This window comes from Saimiri boliviensis, chromosome 14 (genome assembly GCF_048565385.1).
Source record: "Saimiri boliviensis isolate mSaiBol1 chromosome 14, mSaiBol1.pri, whole genome shotgun sequence".
In the NCBI taxonomy this organism is placed as follows: Eukaryota; Metazoa; Chordata; class Mammalia; order Primates; family Cebidae; genus Saimiri; species Saimiri boliviensis.
In genome coordinates, this window is record NC_133462.1 from 42,669,850 (window position 1) to 42,692,019 (window position 22,170).

Below are 22,170 nucleotides of genomic sequence, written 5' to 3' on the forward strand. Positions count from 1 at the left end.
GGTTTGCGACCAGCCTGGCCCACAAGGTGAAACCCCGTCTCTACTAAACATACAAAAATTAGCGGGGCATGGTGACGGGTGCCTGTAATCCCAGCTACTCTGGAGGCTGAGGCAGGAGAATCTCTTGAGCCCGGGAGGCGGAGGTTGCAGTGAGCCGAGATCGCGCCACTGCACTCCAGCCTGGGTGACAAATCTCAAACATAAAAAGAACACCATTTGTCTCCATCTCGTTATGGGAGAGAGACTCCAGCCAAAGCAATGGGGACAGAGGGAAGGGACGGGGGAAGGGGCACACCCCAGCAGGCCTGGCGATCACAGCAGGAGTCACGTACGTAGTCCGCTGCTGTGAACCCCAGGCGGTACCTGCAGGCCGGCTTCCTTCCTTACACCCCGGGAGAGGCGGTTCTCGGAAGCCTCCCACCCACGGCTCCCGTTCCCATCCCTGGCTCCCCGGGAAGGCGAAGAGGATTCCCACCGCCAGGTGGATGCCAGCCAGCCCCGCTGACAAAGAGTTAAGTCGGCCCTCCTAGCAACTCCAAAACACCAAGTTTAGGCGGCGCGACAGCAAAATCCAGCAGTTGGTTAGCAGAGGGATTCGGTGCAGATGGATGGACCGTCTGGGCCACGGAGCCCAGGGCCCTGAAAAGCAGTGGCTCCTGACCCGTCCTCCCCAGCCCTACCCGGCAGCAGTCCTGGAGCAGGCCAGTGGGTGGAGGGAAGACACCCCAGACTGCAGGGGCGGGAGAAGCACCCCCCCACCCAGAGACCGGGAGCACGGGCCCGCGGCTGCGGATGCTGGCGGTGAGCTGGGTTGCTAGGCGACCTCGGTGAGTGTGGGCGGGATGATACCGGGCGTGTGGGCCGGGCTGGAGCCCAATGCTGCAGGAGGTGCCAGAAAGACAAAAACGAAAGGGCAGACTGACAGCTGCCTCTGCAAGGTCACAGACAGCACAGAGGCACGGCCACTGGGATGCCCTGAGGCCCCCCCGGCCCAGTCACTATCAGTGTGGCAGGCAGCCTGTCCCTGGCCAGGCTCAGGGTCCTTTGGGAAAAGATTGTCGCTGCCGGTCTTGTCGCTGGCTACCTCCCTAGTTGAGCTTCTAGGACTAAGATGTTTGGGGTGAGCAGACCAAGACCCGCTTACGTCGTTAAGGTGGAGAAGGCATCTGGGTGGGAAATGGTCACTCCCAAGTTTTGGAAATGAAACGCATCAGGAACCGTCAGCCAGGCGCGGGGGCTCACGCCTGTCATCCCAGCACTTTGGGAGGCTGAGGTGGGAGGATCACTTGAGGTCAGGAGTTCAAAACCTCGTGTCTACTAAAAATCCAAAAATTAGCCAGGCGTGCTGACGGGCACCTGTAATCCCAGCTATTCGGGAGGCTGAGGCAGGAGAATCGCTTGAACCCGGGAGGCAGAGGTTGTAATGAGTCAAGATCACGCCACTGCACTCCAGCCTGGGCCACAGAGCAAGAGACCGTCTCAAATAAATAAACAAAAAGAATAAAATAAAAAATAAGACGGCAACATTTATGTTACATGTATTTTTCCACCTAAACTTGTTTTTCTGATGAATTGGGTTTTTCCCACAATGAACAACTTGGACAATCCAGAAAAGCAGAAGAAGGAAACAAAACAGTGACTGTGAACACTCTGCTTCCCTCCTGCTTTCTTGTCTTTTTTCTTTTTGTGTTTTGTTATTTTTTTAGATGGAGTTTCGCTCTTGTTACCCAGGCTGGAGTGCAATGGCGCGATCTCTGCTTACTGCAACCTCCGCCTCCTGGGTTCAGGCAATTCTCCTGCCTCAGCCTCCCTAGTAGCTGGGATTACAGGCACGCGCCACCACGTCTGACTAATCTTTGTATTTTTAGTAGAGACGGGGTTTATCCATGTTGGCCAGGCTGGTCTCGAACTCCTGACCTCAGGTGATCTACCCTCCTCAGCCTCCCAAAGTGCTGGGATTACAGGTGTGAGCCACTGTACCTGGCTGACTTTTTTTTTTTTTTTTTTTTTTTGAGACAGAGTCTCACTCTTCTTGTCCAGGCTGAGTGCAGTGGCACAATTTCAGCTCACTGCAACCTCCACCTCCCGGGTTCAAGTGATTCTCCTGCCTCAGCCTCCCAAGTAACAGGGATTACAGGTGTGCGCCACCACACCTGGCTAATTTTTGTATATTTAGTAGAGACAAGGTTTCGCCATGTTGGCCAGGCTGGTCTCAAACTCCTCACCTCAGGTGATCCACCCGCCTCAGCCTCCCAAAGTGCTGGGATTACAGGCATGAGCCACCGCGCCCGGCCAAGTTTGCCTTTTAAAGAGGAACAATGAAAGAACCAGAAAGAGCCCTTGGAAATTAAAACTCTGATAGCCACTGGGTATGGTGGCACATGCCTGTAATCCCAACACTTTGGGAGGCTGAGGCAGACAGATGGCTTGAGCTCAGGAGTTTGAGACCAGCCTGGGCAACATAGTGAGACTAAAAATAAAAATAAAAAATTAGCCAGCATGGTGACAGGCACCTGTAGTTCCAGCTACTTGGGAGGCTCAGGCAGGAGGATCGCTTGAGCCCAGGAGGTCGAGGCTACAGTGAGCTGTGATTGCATCACTGCACTACAGCCTAAGCAACAGAGTGAGACCCTGTCTCCAGAAAAAAAAAAAAAAAAAATCTAATAGTCAAAATTAAAATGTCAATAGAATGGTTCGGAAGAAAAAGTGGAAAATGGGGGCATGGGGGAAGGTAGGCAAGAAAATGAGAAGCTGAATTCAAGATGTCTGTTCTGTGACAACAACACGTTTCACAAAGACACCAGGGAAGCCAAAGTGGAAGAAATCACCAACGATAGCATTCAAGAAAATTTTCCAGGAAGAGAACACAGGCGAGAGCCCACCAAGTACTTGGCACGATGGTTGAAAATAGACCCACACCAAACCCACCACGGTGAAAGTGCAGATGTAGGGAACAAGAAGATTCTAGAGCCGGGCGCGGTGGCTCACGCCTGTAATCCCAGCACTTTGGGAGGCCGAGGCGGGTGGATCACGAGGTCAAGAGACCGAGACCATCCTGGTCAACATGGTGAAACCCCATCTCTACTAAAAATACAAAAAAGTAGCTGGGCATGGTGGCGCGTGCCTGTAATCCCAGCTACTCAGGAGGCTGAGGCAGGAGAATTGCCTGAACCCAGGAGGCGGAGGTTGTGGTGAGCCGAGATCGCGCCATTGCACTCCAGCCTGGGTAACAAGAGTGAAACTCCGCCTCAAAAAAAAAGAAAAAAAAAAAAGATTCTAGAAGCTTCCAGAGAGAGAGAAACAGAAATTAACCATGAGACAGGCAAAGGACGAGGGAACAGGACAACTTATGATCATTCAGCTGCCCGAGACTAGAAGCTGGAAAACATGGGTCAAAAGAAGGTTATCCACCCGCAATACTCTGCTTAGCCAAACCGGAGTAGGGGAAGAACACTTTCTCTGGAAACACGAGGGGTTGCACATCCCTAAAACCAGGAAGCAAACCAAGAAACAGGAACACCCACAGCCAAGAAACAGGAGCTACATCCCAAGAACCCCCTTGTGCTGAAGAAGAGAGGGGCCAGGATCACAGCTGGGCAGGAGGAGCAACCGGTCCTGAGTGGAGAAGTCAGTTCTGGGGGAGAAGCTGGGGACAAGAGAGAGCCACAGACACATAAAACCAAGGCGATGACGAACTCCAGGGAAATAAAAAAGCAGGTCCCAGAAAATGATGTTCTTAGTATCCATTGCTCCACTGTAAATAATATTTATATTAATATATGCTATAGGCACTGAATTTTCATGTCAGCAAAAATTGTGATTTAACTGCCGGGGGAGGAGAGCGCCTAAGAGAGCTAAATCTTGACCTTCCAGAAAAGGAAGTCAACAGACGACATCCAAATGATAAATCAAGAGATGTGCCAAACACATTACTTGGAAATATGGAGGTAAATACCTAGAAAACAGCCACAGCAACCCCTGAGGACATCATATTACTATGTCTTCAGCACACAGTAAAACAATCTATAAATATCATCTACTGGTTGTGCCAACAAGTAGGGACTCATTGCTGCGTTGGGGAGCTCTATTTATATATTGTGGTCTTATTTTTTAAAAAAAACACTTCTTGAGAGCTTATTAAATGTGCTTATCAGCACATTTAATTTAACAGATTGAAAAATGCAGCCAGGGTCGGGTGCGGTGGCTCACACCTGTAATCCCAGCACTTTGGGAGGCCGAGGCGGGCGGATCACGAGCTCAAGAGATCGAGACCAGCCTGGCCAACATGGTGAAACCCCGTCTCTACTAAAAATACAAAAATTAGCCGGGCATGGTGGCGGGCACCTGTAGTCCCAGCTACTTGGGAGGCTGAGGCAGGAGAATCACTTGAACCCGGGAGGCAGAGGTTGCAGTGAGCCGAGATCGTGCCACTGCACTCCAGCCTGGGTGACAGTGCGAGACTCCGTCTCAAAAAAAAGAACAAAAAGTAATATGAAAGTCAAATTTCAATGTCCATAAGTAAAGCTTTCTTGGAATGCAGCCATGGTCTTTGGCTTCTGTGCTGCCTGTGGTGTCCCTGCAATGGCAGAGCTGAGCACTTGGGACAGAGACCAGCAGGCCCTTTATAGAGACAGTTTGCTGGGCCCTGAGTTCAAGGACGAGGTCATGGAGGATGAAGGGAAGAGGGGTCCTGGAGGAGAGACTTGGGGGCTGCTCTAGAGTAGACAGGGTTTGTCTTCCGCAATAATGTGTATGTCCTTTGGTCTTTTCTTTTTTCTTTCTTTCTTTCTTTTTTTTTTTTTGAGATAGGGTCTTGCTCTGTTGCCCAGGCTGGAGTGCAGTGGCATAATCATAGCTCACTGTAGCCTCAACCTCCCAGGCTCAAGTGATCCTCCTGCCTCAGCCTCCCAAGGAGCTGGGACTACAGGCAGGCATCACCACACCCAGCTAATTTATTTTATTTTATTTTATTTTGTAGAGACAGGATCTCACTGTGTTGGCCAGGCTGGTCTGGAACTCCAGGGCTCACGCAATCCTCCCACCTCGGCCTCCCAAAGTGCTGGGATTACAGGCGTGAGCCTTCGTGCCTGGCCCCTCCTTCCTCAGATTTTACCCTTTTCATCTGCTGTTTATTGTTCTGTAAGAGCCTTTTCTGTTCCAGGCTTCAGACATACATGGATGCCAGAACCAGGCCTGATCATTACCCTAGTCTTCTGTGGGAAGCAAGGTCGCAGTGAGATTGACAGTAATTCGGGGGACAGGATAACAGGTAGGGAGTCCGGCTTTGACGGTAGAGTAACTCAGGGTGGCCACGATGAGCTGGCCAGGGAGGGTCTCTTGAAGAAGCTGAAAGTGCAGAGAAGTAGTTGGCTTGGAGAAGAGCTGAGGAGAGCACGTGCAAAGGTCCTGAGGTTGCCTGTGGCTGGAGGTTTTGGGAAACAGGAGAAGCTGGAAGCAGAGGTGACAAGCACTGGACCATATAGGCGGTGAAGTGCCTGGAGGTGCGCTGAGCTTAGTGGGGGCCATGGGAAGCTTTTTTTTTTTTTTTTTTTTGAGAGCCTCACTCTTTGTCGCCCAGGCTGGAGTGCGGTGGTCTGGTGTCAGTTCACCGCAACCTCCGCCTCCTGGGCTCAAGTGATTCTCGTGCCTCAGCCTCCCGAGCAGCTGGGATTACGGACATCTGCCACCACGCCCGGCTAAGTGTTGTATTTTGTAATGGAGACGGGGTTTCACCATGTCGATCAGGCTGGTCTTGAACTCTGACCTCAGTTGTTCCACCCACCTCGGCTTCCCAAAGTGCTGGGATTCCAGGTCTGAGCCACCGCGCCAGGCCGGGAAGCTTTTAAGGCCGGATGTGACACAGATCCAGTTTCCACGGATGAACCCTGCAAGCGTGGCTGGAGAGCACCCTCCCTGGCTGCACCTTAAGGACGTGGCAGACCGGGCAAGGGTGTTCCATCAAAGGCACCCAGAGCAGCTCGCCCCAGAGGCCCTCCACTGAAGGAATCGAGAATGGCGTGGCAGACAGCAGCTGTGGTTCCAGAATGAGTGATGCAGCGTTTTTCCTCGAAAGAGCCAGCGTTCCTCCCCTGAATCCCGGAGTCCCCTGGCTGGGGGGAAAGCTAAATTTAAAGGCGTGCTAATTAGGGCAGTGTGATCTGACTGCGGACTCCAGCCAAGGACTGGCGAGGCAGGGGGCGGCTTCCACGGAGGCCACGGCAGCTTGGGTGTCCCCATGTGCAGCTGCAGCAGCCCCCAACCCCAGCCTGTCCTCCAAGTTCAGAAGGCCCAATTTTGAGGCCGAATGTAGTGGCTCATGCCTGTAATCCCAGCACTTTGGGAGGCCGAGGCGAGCAGATCACCTGATGTGCGGAGTTTGAGACCAGCCGGGCCAACATGGTGAAACCCCGTCTCTACTAAAAACACAAAAATTAGCCGGGCATGGTGGTGCATGCCTGTAATCCCAGCTACTTGGGAGGCTGAGGCTGGAGAACTGTTTGAACCCGGGAGGCAGAGGTTGCAGTGAGCTGAGATCACACCACTGCACTCCAACCTGGGCGACAGAGCGAGACTCCATAATAATAGAAAAAGACAGAGAGAGAGAAGGGGCCACGCACCCTGGCTCACCTGGGCAATATGCTAAGACCTCCTGTCTCTACAAATAATTTTTAAAATTAGCCAGGCATGGCTGGGTGCGGTGGCTTATGCCTGTAATCCCAACACTTTGGGAGGCCAAGGCTGGTGGATCACGAGGTCAGGAGTTCAATACCAGCCTGGCCAAGATGGTGAAACCCCGTCTCTATTAAAAATACAAAAATTAGCCAGGCATGGTGGTGGGCACCTGTAATCACAGCTATTCAGGAGGCTGAGCAGGAGAATCACTTGAACCAGGGAGGCAGAGCTTTCAGTGAGCTGAGATTGAGTCACTGGACTCCCGCCTAGGCAACAGAGCAAGACTCTGGCTCAAAAATAAATAAATAAATAAATAAATAAATAAATAAATAAATAAATAAGGGGAGGAGGTGGAGAGATCAGTGTCTGGTCAGCTGGTCCACTGCAAAGAACAAAAGCCTAGTGTCACCTGACTCAGGGAATGGAAGTGGATTTATGCAGTGATGGAAGGAAATGCTCATTCCTCTTCTCGGCTAGGATCAGGAAAATCTCATTTGAGTCAGCAATTCCACATTAGTCTGTTAATTTCAGCTCCCCACTTCTGGTACTAGTTTGAGTATTAGGAATCGCTTTGTTGCCGGGCGCGGTGGCTCAAGCCTGTCATCCCAGCACTTTGGGAGGCCGAGGCGGGTGGATCACAAGGTCGAGAGATCAAGACCATCCTGGTCAACATGGTGAAACCCCGTCTCTACTAAAAGTGCAAAAAATTAGCTGGGCATGGTGGCGCGTGCCTGTAATCCCAGCTACTCAGGAGGCTGAGGCAGGAGAATTGCCTGAACCCAGGAGGCGGAGGTTGCGGTGAGCCGAGATCGCGCTATTGCACTCCAGCCTGGGTAACAAGGGCGAAACTCCGTCTCAAAAAAAAAAAAAAAAAAAAGGAATCGCTTTGTTTGTAAGTGGCAGGAACCCCTTCGGGAAGAAATCAAACAGGAGAGACTGGCTTCTAAAACTAGGCGTCGTGTGAATGTGTGAATGCCAGGCGTCGCTGGTTCTAAGGATATGGAACCAGTCCTGCCCGCGGGATTCAGCCTCTCTCTTGGGTGTGTTTCCTTCAGGCTGGGCTCCTTATCAGACAGGCTGATGGGCTCCATCGCCAAGGCCAAGGTGAGACGGCCAGGCCCACACCCGTCATACCCGTCATACCGTGAGATAAGAGAGCAGTGTCTCTAGCGAGGGATTCTTTCAAGGGGACTTTGCTCTAGGAAGTGTGGGGGTGTCCTTGGGGAAGGCTTTCCTCGAATGGTGCCACGTGAGTTGTACATGGGAGGGTGAGCTTGGAGAGGCCAGATGCGGGAAGGGCATTCCAGGGAAAGGGACCAGCCAGTGCAAAAGCATGGGAACGCCAGCAGCTGGGACTCACTCGATCATTAGGTCCTCGGTGGGAGAGGAAGAGAACAGGACACGGGGGATCAGTTGGAGGCTAAAGATGAAGAGCCCCGGATGGCAGGCTGAGCATTTTAGGCTGTCTCCTGCAGGCTGTACGGAGCTATGGAAGGATTTAGAGGGAAGGAGGGCCACAGTCACATCTCTATCCCTTGGCTATGCAGTGAAAGGCGAAAAGCTGGAGGCAGCCAGGACACCAGAAAGGGGACTGCTCTGTCACCAGCCTCCACCAGGAGGGTGACCTGCGGATCAGAGAACTTCTGAAATCAAGTTGACAGGGGGTTACCAAGGATGAGACGTGGAGGGTGGGGAGTTCAAGACCAGGAGCATCTGGGAGTGCAGTCTACGCAGTCAGGCTGGTATATTTCAGGTAGGGTCTTACTCTGTCGCCCAGGCTGGCGTGCAGTGGCACTGCGATCACAGCTCACTGCTGGCGGGACCTCCCCGGCCTCAAGCAATTATCCCAACTCAGCCTCCTGAGTAGCTGGAACTAGTCCACCCAAGGAGGGGTGGGTCCCCAGCACCTTGGTGGAAGGCGTTAGAAACTGGTGCAGGCACCTCTGGGGCCTGAAAGAGCCTGGAGTCTTTGTGACTCAGTGTGGCCAATTCTTGGCCAGGCACAGCAGTGCACGCCTGTAATCCCAGCACTTTGGGAGACAGAGGCAGGTGAATCACCTGAGGTCAGGAGTTCGAGACCAGCCTGGCCAACATGGCAAAACCCTGTCTCTACTAAAAATACAAAAATTAGCTGGGCATGGTGGTGGGCACCTGTAATCGCAGCTACTCGGGAGGCTGAGGCAGGAGAATCACTTGAACCTGGGAGGTGGAAGTTGCAGTGAGCTGAGATTGCACCACTGCGCTCCAGCCTGCAATGATGGGAGTGAAACTCCATCTCAAAGAAAATCAATCAATCAATCAATCAATCAATCAATCAAAGGTTAGCTGGGCGTGGTGGCATGTGCCTGTAATTCCAGCTACTTCTGAGGCAGAGGCAGGAGAATCGCTTAAACCTGGGAGGTGGAGGTTGCAGTGAGCTGAGATTGCACCACTGCATTCCAGCCTGGGTGACAGAGCAAGACTCCATCTCAAAAAAAAAAAAAAAAGCAAAGTGGCCAACTCTTGGATGCCTCCCAGGACAGGGGGCTCACCCCCTTCTGAGGCTACCCCTTCCGTGGCTCTGCAGATTCAGATAAACCACAGGCTCAAATCTATCCCCCTAGAGAAGGCGTCCCCAAATTTTTTTTTTTTTTTTTTTTTTTTTTTTTTTTTTTTTTTGAGACGGAGTTTCGCTCTTTACCCAGGCTGGAGTGCAATGGCGTGATCTCGGCTCACCGCAACCTCCGTCTCCTGGGTTCAGCAATTCTCCTGCCTCAGCCTCCTGAGTAGCTGGGATTACAGGCACGCACCACCATGCCCAGCTAATTTTTTGTATTTTTAGTAGAGACGGTGTTTCACCATGTTGACCAGGATGGTCTCGATCTCTTGACCTCGTGATCCACCCGCCTCGGCCTCCCAAAGTGCTGGGATTACAGGCTTGAGCCACCGCGCCCGGCAATGTCCCCAAACTTTTTACACAGGGGGCCAGTTCACTGTCCCTCAGACCGTTGGAGGGCCACCACATACTGTGCTCCTCTCACTGACCACCAATGAAAGAGGTGCCCCTTCCTGAAGTGCGGCAGGGGGGCCGGATAAATGGCCTCAGGGGGCCGCATGCAGGCCTCGGGCCGTAGTTTGGGGACGCCTGCCCTAGAGTCAAGCACAGCTCAGTGTCTACGTCTCCACTCAGTGCGGGGGAGCTCCCTGCACCCCAGGCCAGCCCTTGGCGATCTGGGAACCCAACACCAGCTCCTGAAGTCCACCCTCCTCTGGACTCACTCCCGTTGGTTCTTATTATTTCTTCTGGGGTGGGGCCTCCCACCAGGAGCCCTGGGGCTGCTTGGGAGGACTGACACTAAATACCATTCATCTGCAGAGAGAGGAAGAGGAGAAAGTCTACGTGGCTGCTGGAGTCTCTTAAACATCCCTCTCATGCCGGGACGTTTCCCTGCAGAGAAGGCCCGCCTCGGCGAGGGACCTGTGGTCAGCAGCAGCTTCTGGTGAGAAACAAGGTAGGCAGCTGGGTCCGCTGCAGGTATTTTGACATAAGGCTTCTAGTTGAGGCAAGCGATGGTGGTTTCTCCTATATGGTGGGCCCGCAGTGACCGTGACAGATAGACAGCTGCAGGGTCCCCAGCCCCTTCCGGGGAGCCACGCCCTAGACTCTTCCACAGCCAGATCCATAAAGCTGTGGGTGCTAAAATCGTAGACACAGGGGCATCCTCTTCAAAGATTTTTTTTTTTTTTTTTTTTTTTTTGAGATGGAGTCTCACTCTTGTTGCCCAGGCTGGAGTGCAGTGGCGTGATCTCGGCTTACCACAACCTCCACCTCCCGGGTTCAAGCGATTCTCCTGCCTCAGCCTCCTGGATAGGTGGGATTACAGGCACCCGCCACCATGCCCGGCTACTTTTTGTATTTTGGTAGAGGCTGGGTTTCTCCATGTTGGTCAGGCTGGTCTCGAACTTTGGACCTCAGGTGATCTTCCTGCCTCGGCCTCCCAAAGTGCTGGGATTACAGGTGTGAACCACTGTACCCAGCCCCTGCAAAGATCTTCAAATAGTAAATTACAACTCCATGAAAGAAACTTGAGGCCAGTAGACCAGGCACGGTTGCTCACGCCTATAATCCCAACACTTTGGGAGGCCAAGGTGGGTGTATCATCTGAGGTCAGGAGTTTGAGACCAGCCCGAACAATGTGGTGAAACCCCGTTTCTATTCAAAGTACAAATGTTAGCGGTATGCAATGCCGTATACCGGTAATCCTAGCTACTCAGGAGGCTGAGACAGGAGAATTGCTTGAAACTGGGAGGCAGAGGTCGCAGTGAGCTGAGATCGTGCAGTGGCTCACATCTGTAATCCCAGCACTTTGGGAGGCCGAGGTGGGAGGAACGTTTGAGTGCAGGAGTTTGAGACCAGCCTGGGCAACGTAGCCAGACCCCATCTCTATTTTTAAAAAATAACACAAAAAGCAAAGCTGTCCCCTCCCAGCCTCACCTGCCCTCGTATCCCTGGGGTAACCCTGCTGTCAGCGGGCAAGTCTCCTTCTAGAACTTTCCCCTTGTCTCCCAGGCTGGAGTACAGAAGTGTGATCTCGGCTCACTGCAACCTCTGCCACCCAGGTTCAATAGTGTGGTTTAGCCAGGCACCGTGGCATGCACCTGTAGTCCCAGCAAAGGGGAGGCTTAGCAGGAGGATCGCTTGAGCCCGGGAGTTTGAGGCCAGCCTGGGCGACACAGAGAGACCCCCATCTCTAATAATAATAATAATACAGATGCCGGCCGGGCGCGGTGGCTCACGCCTGTAATCCCAGCACTTTGGGAGGCCGAGGCGGGTGGATCACGAGGTCGAGAGATCGAGACCATCCTGGTCAACATGGTGAAACCCTGTCTCTACTAAAAATACAAAAAATTAGCTGGGCATGGTGGCGCGTGCCTGTAATCCCAGCTACTCAGGAGGCTGAGGCAAGAGAATTGCCTGAACCCAGGAGGCGGAGGTTGCGGTGAGCCGAGATCGCGCCATTGCACTCCAGCCTGGGTAACAAGAGCAAAACTCCGTCTCAAAAAAAAAAAAAAAATAATAATAATAATAATAATACAGTTGCCTCAGTTCCTGAATACAGCTGTTCTGTCATTCCCTTGTATCTGGGCCTCTGCTCCCCACAAAATCATGCAACGCCTCCAAGTCCAGACACTTAGCCTTTTGGGGTAACAGAAGGTTAAATATGGGTGCAGGCCACCTGGGCGCCTTGGTTCATTGCCTTCCTGAGATGAACTTCATCTTTATTTTAGAGAACTCACCCCTTAGAAAGGAGATAAGGTGCCAGGCGCGGTGACTCACGCCTGTCATCCCGGCCTTTGGGAGGCTGAAGTGGGAGGATCGCTTGATCCCAGGAGTCCAAGACCAGCCTGGGCAACAGTGAAACTTCATGTCTACGAAAAGTTGGGGAAAAAAAAAAAATTACCCTGTAGTCCCGGCTACTCCCGAGGCTGAGGCAGGAGGCGGGCTTGAGCCCAGGTGGTCAAGGCTGTAATTAGCTATGATCATGCCACTGCACTCCAGCCTGAGGGACAGGGACAGAGGGAGTCCCTGTCTCAAAAAAATTTTAAAAAAGATAAGGACCTTCATTGGGTGAAAGTGGATTGGGTGGTTTGGTCACCTGAATCACGAAGCCATCGCTAGGGCAGAGCCCTGTCCACCAAGACCATGTGAGCGCAAACTCTTCCGTGAGGCCGAAGCGAGTGGGGCCCCCACCTCCCTGTGGAGGAGGCAATCCCGGCTGGAAAATGGGTAGCTCCTGCCTCTGGACAGAGCCAGGAACCCCCAACTCCCAGAACCCCCTTTTACCCTCCAAGGAGGGCTGGTCTAAGAAGTTTGCATCGGACGACTGCAGCTTCGGAGGATGCTTTCTGTTACTCCAATTTTCCCTTAATGTTGATGATGATGATGATAATGATATCCATAGTGGCTGACATTTGGGGGGGCTCTTTTTTGGTCAACCACAAATAGCTCCCTGAGGCACTGGGTGCTAAAATGGGCGGCACGGAGGGAGTTGAAATTGCAGAGTGCAAAGTGGGTGTCCGGGCTGGGCGCCTTGCTTACCTCCCCAGACTGGCAGCTCACTCTCCTCACTCCCCATCCCCCGCTCCCAAGAACCCCGCTTCCCAGGGTGGGTGGGGGGTGCACACCAGACGGAGCCAGGTTAGCGCCAGGCGTGGAGCCCGTGTGCGCCCCGGGACCCCGCCCGGGGCGCTCGAGAGGCGCCGGGGGCCGCGGGGGCGGGGCGGGGAGGGGCCGGCGGCAGCGGCGGCGGCGCGTGGAGCAGACCGCAGTGCGGCCGGCGCTAGGACCCGCGGGGAACTCCCAGGCCGCGGCGCCTCCCGCTTACCCCCACTCCCCGACCCTCCTTCGCCCCCAAAATGAGGAAACGGAGCAACTCGCTCCAAGTTGTGCAGCCGGGACCACCTCAGGGTGCGCAGCCGGCTCGCGGAGGCCCTCCTGGGGGCGGGCGCGGGGCGCGGCCCGGGGGCGCCCCCTGAGCAGGTGAGCGGGTCCGCGGGGAGAGGTGGGGACACTCCGAGGCCGGGGGGGGGGGAAACCCCGAGGGCTTGGGGCGGGGGTAGGCCCGGGACGTGCGCTGGAAGGGCCGGTGTGCGCGCGAGTGTGCGCGTCCCGGGCGCGCGGGGCGGGTGCGCGGCTGGGGCAGAGGGTAATCCGAGGCGATAGGACCCAGCGTGGCGGTGGCGGGCGGGGGGTTCCCGGGTGCGGGTGTGCGCGGCTGCGAGCCCCAGGCGTGTGTACCCGCGCGTCCACGTGGAGGACTGTGCGCGTGTGTGGCCGAGATGCGTGTGCGCGGCCCTGCGTGGCGCCCTGCGTGCCTGGGTGGCCCGGTGCTGGCGCCCAGGTGTTGCAGTGTGGGGTGGCTGTGTGTGTGCGTGCCGGGGGCTGGGGACAGGTGCGCACGTTCCCGGGTGTGGAGCGACTGGGCGCGCGGACGCGCGGGGACGTGTGCACACACCTGTTTCCAGGTGGACGGGGTCCTCTGCTTATCTCCGCGCACCTGCGTCCGAGCCCCGTGCGTTTCTGTGCGTGTACATGCATCTGTATGCGTGTGAGTACACGTGGGACTGGAGGATTTAAGGGGAGGCGCATTTTGGAGGGGCCGAGACTCACTCCCCAACACCCTCCACTTCCCATCGACCAGCAGTTGGGGAGATGAGGGATGCAGGGAGGGTCCCCCACTCCTGCAGCAAGTAGCGACGTTGTGTGTCTGTCCCGGGTTTGGGGTGGAGGGCGGATCAGAGAGGCTCAGCCGTTGGCCAGAGGAGCCCAGTAGGGCTGCAGGACCCGCCCCTGGCCCCAGCTCCACCCCAGGGTCAGAGATTCTTGGGAATGACCTTGACTCATCCCTGTCACCCACCCTGCCTCTGCCTACTCACCAGAAAAGAGGAAGAACCAGGCTGGATCCAGTGGCACCCAGCTCCCTGCCTCCTGTGCCAACCACCAGCCTGTGGCAGGCCATTCCCAGCGCCCCCAACTGTGGCCACTTGCTCAGTGTGCCTCTCCCCTGCCTCAGTTTCTCTCTGGGGGCGATGGCGGGGCGAGGCTCCCTGGTTTCCTGGCGGGCATTTCATGGCTGTGATTCTAATAAGGAACTTCCTCGGGTAAAGATCACCTCCCAGAAGGGGCTAGGGGAGCCAGCTCCGGGTCACACCTGGGATGCCTCTGTGGGGCTCTCTCTGCCCCTTCCCTACCATCGTCCCCACCTGGCCTGGGGAGGAGGTGGTAGGAACTGGACCCTGGGTCCCAGCCCAGCTCCCTCCCATCTGGACTCTGCCCCTTCCCCAGGTGAGCCCCAGCTTCCTCCGAGCCTGGCACCCCCCACCCGTCTCAGCCAGGATGCCAACGGTGAGTGTGTCCAGCCCGTTCCTCTGCCCCTGGTCCTTCTTCAACTCAGTCCATACCCTTCCTGGGGGGCTGTCCTCTCTGCCTCCTATCCCCCTTGCTGGACTCTGCCTGGTCTTTCTCAGTCACCTTGGCATCCTGACCTTCTGTCCCTTTGTGACCCTTTTTTTTTTTTTTTTGAGACAGAGTCCCACTCTGTTGCCCAGGCTGGAGTGCAATGGCGCAATCTCAGCTCACCGCAACCTCCAATTCCTGGGTTTAAGCAATTCTCTTGCCTCAGCCTCCCGAGTAGCTGGGATTACAGGCGACTGCCAGAACGCCCACCTAATTTTTTTGTATTTTTAGTAGAGACAGGGTTTCTCCATGTTGGCCAGGCTGGTAAACTCCTGACCTCCGGTGAGCCACCCATCTCGGCCTCCCAAAGTGCTGGGATTACAGGTGTGAGCCCCCGAGCCCCGCCTCTGTTTGTGACTCTACGATTTCTTTCTGTGAGCCCCGCTCTCCCGTCTCCCTCCTTCCCCGGTGTCTGCCTCTCTGCTGTTTCCCAGTCTCCATGCCTTTCTCCCTCCTGTTCTCTCCCGCCTCCTGTGCCTCTGCTCCCCACATCTCCGTGATGTCCCCCCTCCCCGCCTCCGGGCCCCCTCTGCAGAGGCGCTGGACCCCGGGCACCCAGTGTATCACCAAATGCGAGCACACCCGCCCCAAGCCGGGGGAGCTGGCCTTCCGCAAGGGAGACGTGGTCACCATCCTGGAGGCCTGCGAGGTGAGCGGCGGGTGGTGGGCGTGGGTGCTTGGGGATGGGGACTCCCCCAGGGCCCCCACCCCACACGCCACACCAACCCCGTGCTTCCTCCCTGGCAGAACAAGAGCTGGTACCGCGCCAAGCACCACACCAGCGGGCAAGAGGGGCTGCTGGCGGCCGGGGCGCTGCGGGAGCGGGAGGCCCTCTCCGCGGACCCCAAGCTCAGCCTCATGCCGTGAGTGGGTGGGACGGGGGCCTGGGGTGGGGGGCAGGAGGTGACCCCCTGCCCGGTCCACGGCCCGGCCTGACCCACCCCTTCCGTGGCCACAGGTGGTTCCACGGGAAGATCTCCGGCCAGGAGGCAGTCCAGCAGCTGCAGCCGCCCGAGGACGGGCTGTTCCTGGTGCGAGAGTCCGCGCGCCACCCCGGGGACTACGTCCTGTGCGTGAGCTTCGGCCGCGACGTCATCCACTACCGCGTGCTTCACCGCGACGGGCACCTCACCATCGACGAGGCCGTGTTCTTCTGCAACCTCATGGACATGGTGGAGGTGCTGCCACCCGGAGGCCCCACCCTGTCCCGAGACTCCTGTGTAGAGATGGAGGGGCTGGTCCCCTGACCTCCACAGCCCCATCCCCTCCCCAGCAGCTGGGCAGACACCGTCCCTACCTCCTGTGCTGACCACCCGGGACCCCCTGAGCTCTGTGCTTCTCCAGTATGGAGATGAAGGGGGTATTCCCTGGGCCCCCCAGACCCCCACTCCATCTCAGATGGGCAGACAGGGGGACCCCCCACGCCAGGATCCTCCCTAGTGCAGAAATGAGGGGGCTGATCCCTAAGGACTGCCCGTCCTACAGGGGACCTGAGTCCGCCTGGTTCTACCTCCAGGGACTAGGATGACTTCTTTGGGGACCCCCAGGACTCCCCAAGTTGACACCCATCCAGAGGACCTCCGCTCCTTTTGGCCTGCCTCTTTTCCCATTCCAATGGAAACCAGCCTCTCTTCTCCTCCCTGGTCCCGCCCGCCCCACCCAGAGCCCACCAGGAAAAGGGACGGGACGCCGGGGTTCCCTGCCCTGGGGCAGGGCTCACGGCCACCCCGGTATCCTGCAGCATTACACCAAGGACAAGGGCGCTATCTGCACCAAGCTGGTGAGGCCAAAGCGGAAGCACGGGACCAAGTCGGCCGAGGAGGAGCTGGCCAGGGGTAGGGGACGCCCAGGAGGGCACACCTCCTTCCCTGCCCCCGTTAGCGCAGGCCAGGAGGAAGGACCCTGGGCCCCGGGCCTCCAAGGCCAGATCACCCAAGCCTGTCCGCATGCGCAGCTGTGGGATAGAAGCCCTGGGCTGCCTTGGGGGTCCACAGACGCCCATCAGGCCTTTATTCACTTGGCCCTCACCTTTGCTGCTCCCCTCTGTCACCATCATCCACCATATCATCTGAGCCAGGAACCTGGCCCCAACCTCCACCCACCCCCCCCTCCAGCATACCCTCTGTGGCCGGGTTCCTAACACCTGGTGAATCTGCTGCCCTCGCCTCCCCACAGCCCAGCCTCAGTCCCTCTCATCAGACCACCTCCTTCCCAGGGGGTGAGTCCCCCGTCCAGGCCAGGCCTTGAGTGCAGCCCCAAGGTTATCTTTCTATCGGGAAATCGTGCCTCCGGGGAGAGAGGCCCGCAGCGCTCCTGCCTTCCAGAACCTGCCCGCATGGCGTGAGCCACCCTTCCAGCCTATCTGCAAAGCCCTTCCTCCACGCATCCACCCTCCCATCATTGTCTCCTTCATGCCTCTGAGCCATTGTTTATTCCGTTCCCTTCGCCCGGAATGCTTTTCCAGCCCCCAAGCAGTGAAATCCTCAGTATTTAAGGTCAAAAGCAAATGCCTCCTCCCACCCCATGTCTGTCTCCTTGGAAGTGTGTCTCTCCTGGGGAAATCTGTACCCATCTGGGATGGCACCCAGGTGGAGACTACATCACCCTGACCAACGATCCCTTAAGGGCACCGCATTTGGAGGGGGCGCTTTCTGGAGGGAGAGGGGGAAGCCTGCAGAACCAACCAGAGGACAGTGGAGAGGCCAACACAGGAATGATTGGGAGAAGGGTCAGGGAGGCCAGACCCCTGGAATATTCTGGAACCTTTATGGGTTTTTATTTTATTTATTTATTCTTTTTCCTTCTGTGTGTTTCTGGGTGGTCAGAGGTAAAGGACTGTGTAGGGAAGAGCCCAGAGGGTATTTGGAGGGACAAGAGGTCTCCAGGTAGCCAAAGAGAAAAGGGCCGCTCTTATCTCTGAGACCTGAAGCATTTCCTGGCACTGCCCCCTGGGCCTGATGGGCAGTTCCTGGAGGGCAAGTGCGGAGTCTGAGGGTCTCAGCCAGGCCCCCAGCTTTGAACATTCACCCCACCGTCCCTCCGGCAAGCTCCTTTTTGCTCAGGTCAGCCTGAGATAGTTCTGTTGCTTCCAACGACAATTGGTACCAGGAGTGGGGTGTGCATTGCCAGGCCCAGCAGCCATTCATGTGTGTCCACAGCTGCAGCACTGTGAGAGGCATCACCTAGTCTCACCAAGTAGAACCCCCAGTGGCAGGGTTTGGGGGGGCCCACGACCGCCCTGACTGGGTCTTCACTCCGCAGCAGGCTGGTTGCTGAACCTGCAGCATTTGACACTGGGAGCGCAGATTGGAGAGGGAGAGTTTGGAGGTGAGTGGCCAGACGGGGTTGGGGTGCTGAAGAAAGGTGGAGGGTGCATATTGAGGCTTTGGAGTCACAGAGCTGAATTCAAACCATACTTAACCATCTGCTAGCTGTGCACCTGAGGACACGCAAATCGCCTGAGCCTCAGTTTCCCCCTCTGCAACAGGGGGTAACGGCAGCTGTCATGAGGAGTAAATTAACTCAAGCAGGCGCCCAGTCGATGTTAGTGAGTTCTTCACACTCCCAGGCCCTTGTATAGTGAGTCCCTCTGTTTGGAACACCATTCCCTGAAATTACTATTCTGGAAGGCTCTGGGGTGTCGATCAGGGGTCGGCAGACTCTCTCTGTAAAAGGCCAGGTTGTAAATATTTTCTCCTTTGTGGGTCTCCTGTCACAACTGCTCAAGCCTGCCCTTGTGGAGGGAAGGCCACCACAGACGATATGTAAACGTATGGGCGTGGCCATGCAAACTATGGCCGAGAAGTTTGAATTTCATATAATGCTTACATATCCTGAAACTACTTATCTTTTGATTTGTTTTTCCAATTATTTAAAGATGCAAAAACCAGCCAGGTGCGGTGGCTCATGCCTGGAATCCCAGCACTCTGGGAGGTCGGGGAAGGAGGATCCCTTGAGCTCAGGAGTTCAGGTCCAGCCTGGGCAACGTAGCAAGACCCCCATCTCTACAAAAAAAAAAAAAAAAAAAAAAAAAAAGCCAGGCATGGTGGAGCATGCCTGTAGTCCTAGCTACTCGGGAGGCTGGCATGGGAGGATCCCTTGAGCTCAGGAATTTGAAGCTGCAGTGAGCTGTGATCATGCCACTGCACGCCACATAGGTGAGAGACTGAGACTCTTGTCTTAATATTTTAAAAATAAAAATGCAAAAAACATTTTTGAGCTCAAGAGCCTTGCAAAAAGAGGTGACACCGTAGATTTGGCCCCTGGCAAGTAGAGGTTCGCAGACCCCTGGCTTAGACAGTTCTCTTTGTTTTTGGGATGGAATTTTGTTCTGGTTGCCCAGGCTGGAGTGCAGTGGTGTGATCTTGGCTCACTGCACCCTCCACCTCCTGGGTTCAAGCGATTCTCCTGCCTCAAGCCACCAGAGTAGCTGGGATTACAGGCATGTGTCACCATGCCAGACTAATTTTGCATTTTTAGTAGAGATGGAGTTTCTCCATGTTGGTCAGGCTGGTCTCGAATTCCTGACCTCAGGTAATCCGCCTGCTTCGGCCTCCTGAAGTGCTGGGATGACAGGTGTGAGCCACCACGCCCGGCCAGATGGTTCTCTTTGATTTGGGGTCTCCAGGAGCTTGTGAGGGCTGGGAGGATTGGGCGCGTGGGGGCTGCATTTCAAGGTCTGGGGACTCGCAGCTGTGTGAATGTTACACAGGCATCGGTGTGAGTGGGTCTGTCTGCCTGTCTCTGTCCCTGTTTCTGTTGGGGGTCCTGATCTTGCCCCGTTCCCCACCCCCACTCCCCCAGCTGTCCTGCAGGGTGAGTATCTGGGGCAAAAGGTGGCCGTGAAGAACATCAAGTGTGACGTGACGGCCCAAGCCTTCCTGGATGAGACAGCCGTCATGACGTGAGTCCCGGGGTGGGGGTTGGGGATCCTGGGATGGGGGCTCCCAGCTCCACCCTCACCCCCACCCCACCGCCCCCAGGAAGATGCAGCACAAGAACCTGGTGCGTCTCCTGGGCGTGATCCTGCACCAGGGGCTGTACATCGTCATGGAGCACGTGAGCAAGGTGGGGCGGGGCCCCGGTGGGGAGGGGGCCACACGCAGCCGGGCAGTCCCGACACCCCCCAGCCGTCTCCCACCCCGCCCAACAGGGCAACCTGGTGAACTTTCTGCGGACCCGGGGCCGAGCCCTCGTGAACACCGCCCAGCTCCTGCAGTTTTCTCTGTGAGTGGGGCTCTCGGGGGGCTGGGGCACGGGGGTGGTCGGGGATGGACCACAAGATCCATCAAGGGGACACTGAGGCACAGGGAGTTTGTGGCCCGGGCACCCAGAATTTTCTGAGCCCTGAATGCAGGAGTCATGGCACCTGAGCCCCCGCTGCCCCCTGCTACCCCCAGGCACGTGGCCGAGGGCATGGAGTACCTGGAGAGCAAGAAGCTGGTGCACCGTGACCTGGCCGCCCGCAACATCCTGGTCTCCGAGGACCTGGTGGCCAAGGTCAGCGACTTTGGCCTCGCCAAAGCAGAGCGGAAGGGGCTGGACTCGAGCCGGCTGCCTGTCAAGTGGACGGCGCCCGAGGCTCTCAAACACGGGGTGAGCCCCCCTTCACCCACCCCTGGGGCTTTGGGGGTCTGAGGAGACCTGTCCCCCCCAGCTCTGCTGCGTGACCCTGGGTATGTCACTTGGACCCTTGGAACCTCCAAGAGCGATGGCTCCGCTTCCCCAGGAAGCTCTCAGCTCACAGCTGCTCCTTGTAGCCCCCTCTGAGCCTCAGTTTCTCCAGCACTGAAACAGGCGTGGGCTCAGGACTGAAGGGAAGAATAACCAGGCTTCCTTCTTGCACTGAGGCTGAGCTGGACTCAACTGTGGGTGGCGTGGGTCAGGAATCAATGAGGGACAGACCACAGAGAGAGGTCAATCAAGGAGGGCTTCCTACAGGAAGCAGGGGCTGGAGCAGAAGCCCTGAGGGGGCCCCTCCTCACCCCCATCTTGGGCCCCACAGAAGTTCACTAGCAAGTCGGATGTCTGGAGTTTCGGGGTGCTGCTCTGGGAGGTCTTCTCCTATGGACGGGCTCCGTACCCTAAAATGGTGAGCAGGGTCCCCGAGGAGGCACTGGGTTCTGGGCAGGTCCTGGGACCGTGGCCCTGACCCCTGCCCACGCCTGCCGTCCGCAGTCACTGAAGGAGGTGTCAGAGGCCGTGGAGAAGGGGTACCGCATGGAACCCCCCGAGGGCTGTCCAGGCCCCGTGCAGGTCCTCATGAGCAGCTGCTGGGAGGCGGAGCCCGCCCGACGGCCGCCCTTCCGCAAGCTGGCAGAGAAGCTGGGCCGGGAGCTGCGCAGCGCGGGCGCCCCGGCCTCAGTCTCAGGGCAGGACGCCGACGGCTCCACCTCGCCCCGAAGCCAGGAGCCCTGACCCCACCTGGCAGGGCCTCTGGCCCCAGGGGACCGAGAGAGTGGGGAATGCGGCATGGGAGCACCGGCCAGGCCCGAGGAGGGTCCAGGCCAGCGAGGTGTCCTCCTGGTGCCCACAGCAGGGGCTGGCCCGCGTAGGGGGCTCCGGGCGGCCCGTGGACACCCCAGACCTGCGAAAGTGAAGGATGATTGCCTTGATAAAGATGGATTCAGAGGACTGTGGGCGCCTGTGTCTGTCTGTGTCCCCGTGCTCTCTTTCCTGGAGCCACCCTTGACGATCCGCTCTCTGACACCCCCAGGCACCAGGCATCCTGGGTCCTCCCGTAGAGGTCCACCCCTGGGTGCCCAGCCCCAGTGCTCACCTCCCTACTCTGTGGAACCTGCTGCAGCCCACCCAATGGGGCCAATTCACTGGGACCCCACTGATCCTTGGCCGAGTCTTGAGCACCCACTGGCCCCAAGCCCCTGCCTCCTGCCTCCAGGCGTCTGTCTCCCTTCCCCACCTCTGCCCCGGAGGATCTGCCCAGTTGGAACCTGCCCGCTGGCCACTGTGAGGACATGGTGCCCTGGGGAGTTCTGGGCAGGGACCCATTTGCCATTGCCCATGGGTTCCCCACTGCAGTCCCCCAGGGGATGTGGTATTCAGTGGCGGGGACCCCGTCCCGACCCATGGGGTCCCAGACTTAAAGGATCTTGCAAGGCTGCTCACAGCCCTCAAGGTCCAAGTCTCCCCTCCCACCACATCCATTTCTCAGGCCCCAGCGCCCCACAACCCTATGGTAGCCCCTATGATGGGACCCCCGGGAGAGTCTGCGCGTGTGGCAGCAGCCCCTTAGGGATGATCTGGGGAGGCCACGCTCCTCCTCCTCCTGCCTCCCCCTTCATGGTCAGGCACCACGTCGAATGATATCAGGTCAAATCCCAAAAATGCCACTGGAGGTGAATGCTAAGATTACACCCATTTCACAGATGAGGACGCTGAGGCCCAGAGAGGGCAGGTTGCTCACACTGGGTTGCCCCAGGGAGACGTGGCAGAGCCTGGATCGGGTCCGCAGCCCGTTTCGTTCCCCTTTCTGCCCGTTCCAG

General features: G+C 56.8%; 1 protein-coding gene across 3 annotated transcripts; it reads left to right on the plus strand.

Annotated features, from left to right (window-relative positions):
* The first annotated feature begins 319 nt into the window (after positions 1-319).
* MATK (megakaryocyte-associated tyrosine kinase) lies at positions 320-21,306 on the plus strand. 3 transcript variants are annotated; one of them, XM_074384797.1, is made up of 14 exons: positions 320-827; positions 10,028-10,163; positions 14,498-14,557; positions 15,204-15,317; positions 15,416-15,531; positions 15,627-15,846; positions 16,410-16,503; positions 17,930-17,995; positions 19,472-19,571; positions 19,651-19,735; positions 19,821-19,894; positions 20,068-20,263; positions 20,673-20,759; positions 20,846-21,306. In XM_074384797.1, the coding sequence occupies exons 1-14, from the start codon at positions 793-795 to the stop codon at positions 21,083-21,085; spliced, it is 1,623 nt and encodes a 540-aa protein (XP_074240898.1). In that variant the 5' UTR covers positions 320-792; the 3' UTR covers positions 21,086-21,306. The 3 variants fall into 3 exon arrangements, with proteins under 3 accessions (XP_074240898.1, XP_039322968.1, XP_074240899.1); XM_039467034.2 differs by lacking the exons at positions 320-827; positions 10,028-10,163 and adding an exon at positions 12,949-13,192; XM_074384798.1 differs by lacking the exons at positions 320-827; positions 10,028-10,163 and adding an exon at positions 13,786-14,313.
* The last annotated feature ends 864 nt before the right edge of the window (positions 21,307-22,170 follow it).

Excerpts from the sequence above, each read along its gene's own strand:
- MATK (XM_074384797.1), top strand. The coding sequence starts at position 793 with ATGCTGGCGGTGAGCTGGGTTGCTAGGCGACCTCG. Across the intron at positions 19,572-19,650 it reads GATGAGACAGCCGTCATGAC|GAAGATGCAGCACAAGAACC; the intron begins GTGAGTCCCGGG and ends CACCGCCCCCAG. Across the intron at positions 20,760-20,845 it reads GGGCTCCGTACCCTAAAATG|TCACTGAAGGAGGTGTCAGA; the intron begins GTGAGCAGGGTC and ends TGCCGTCCGCAG.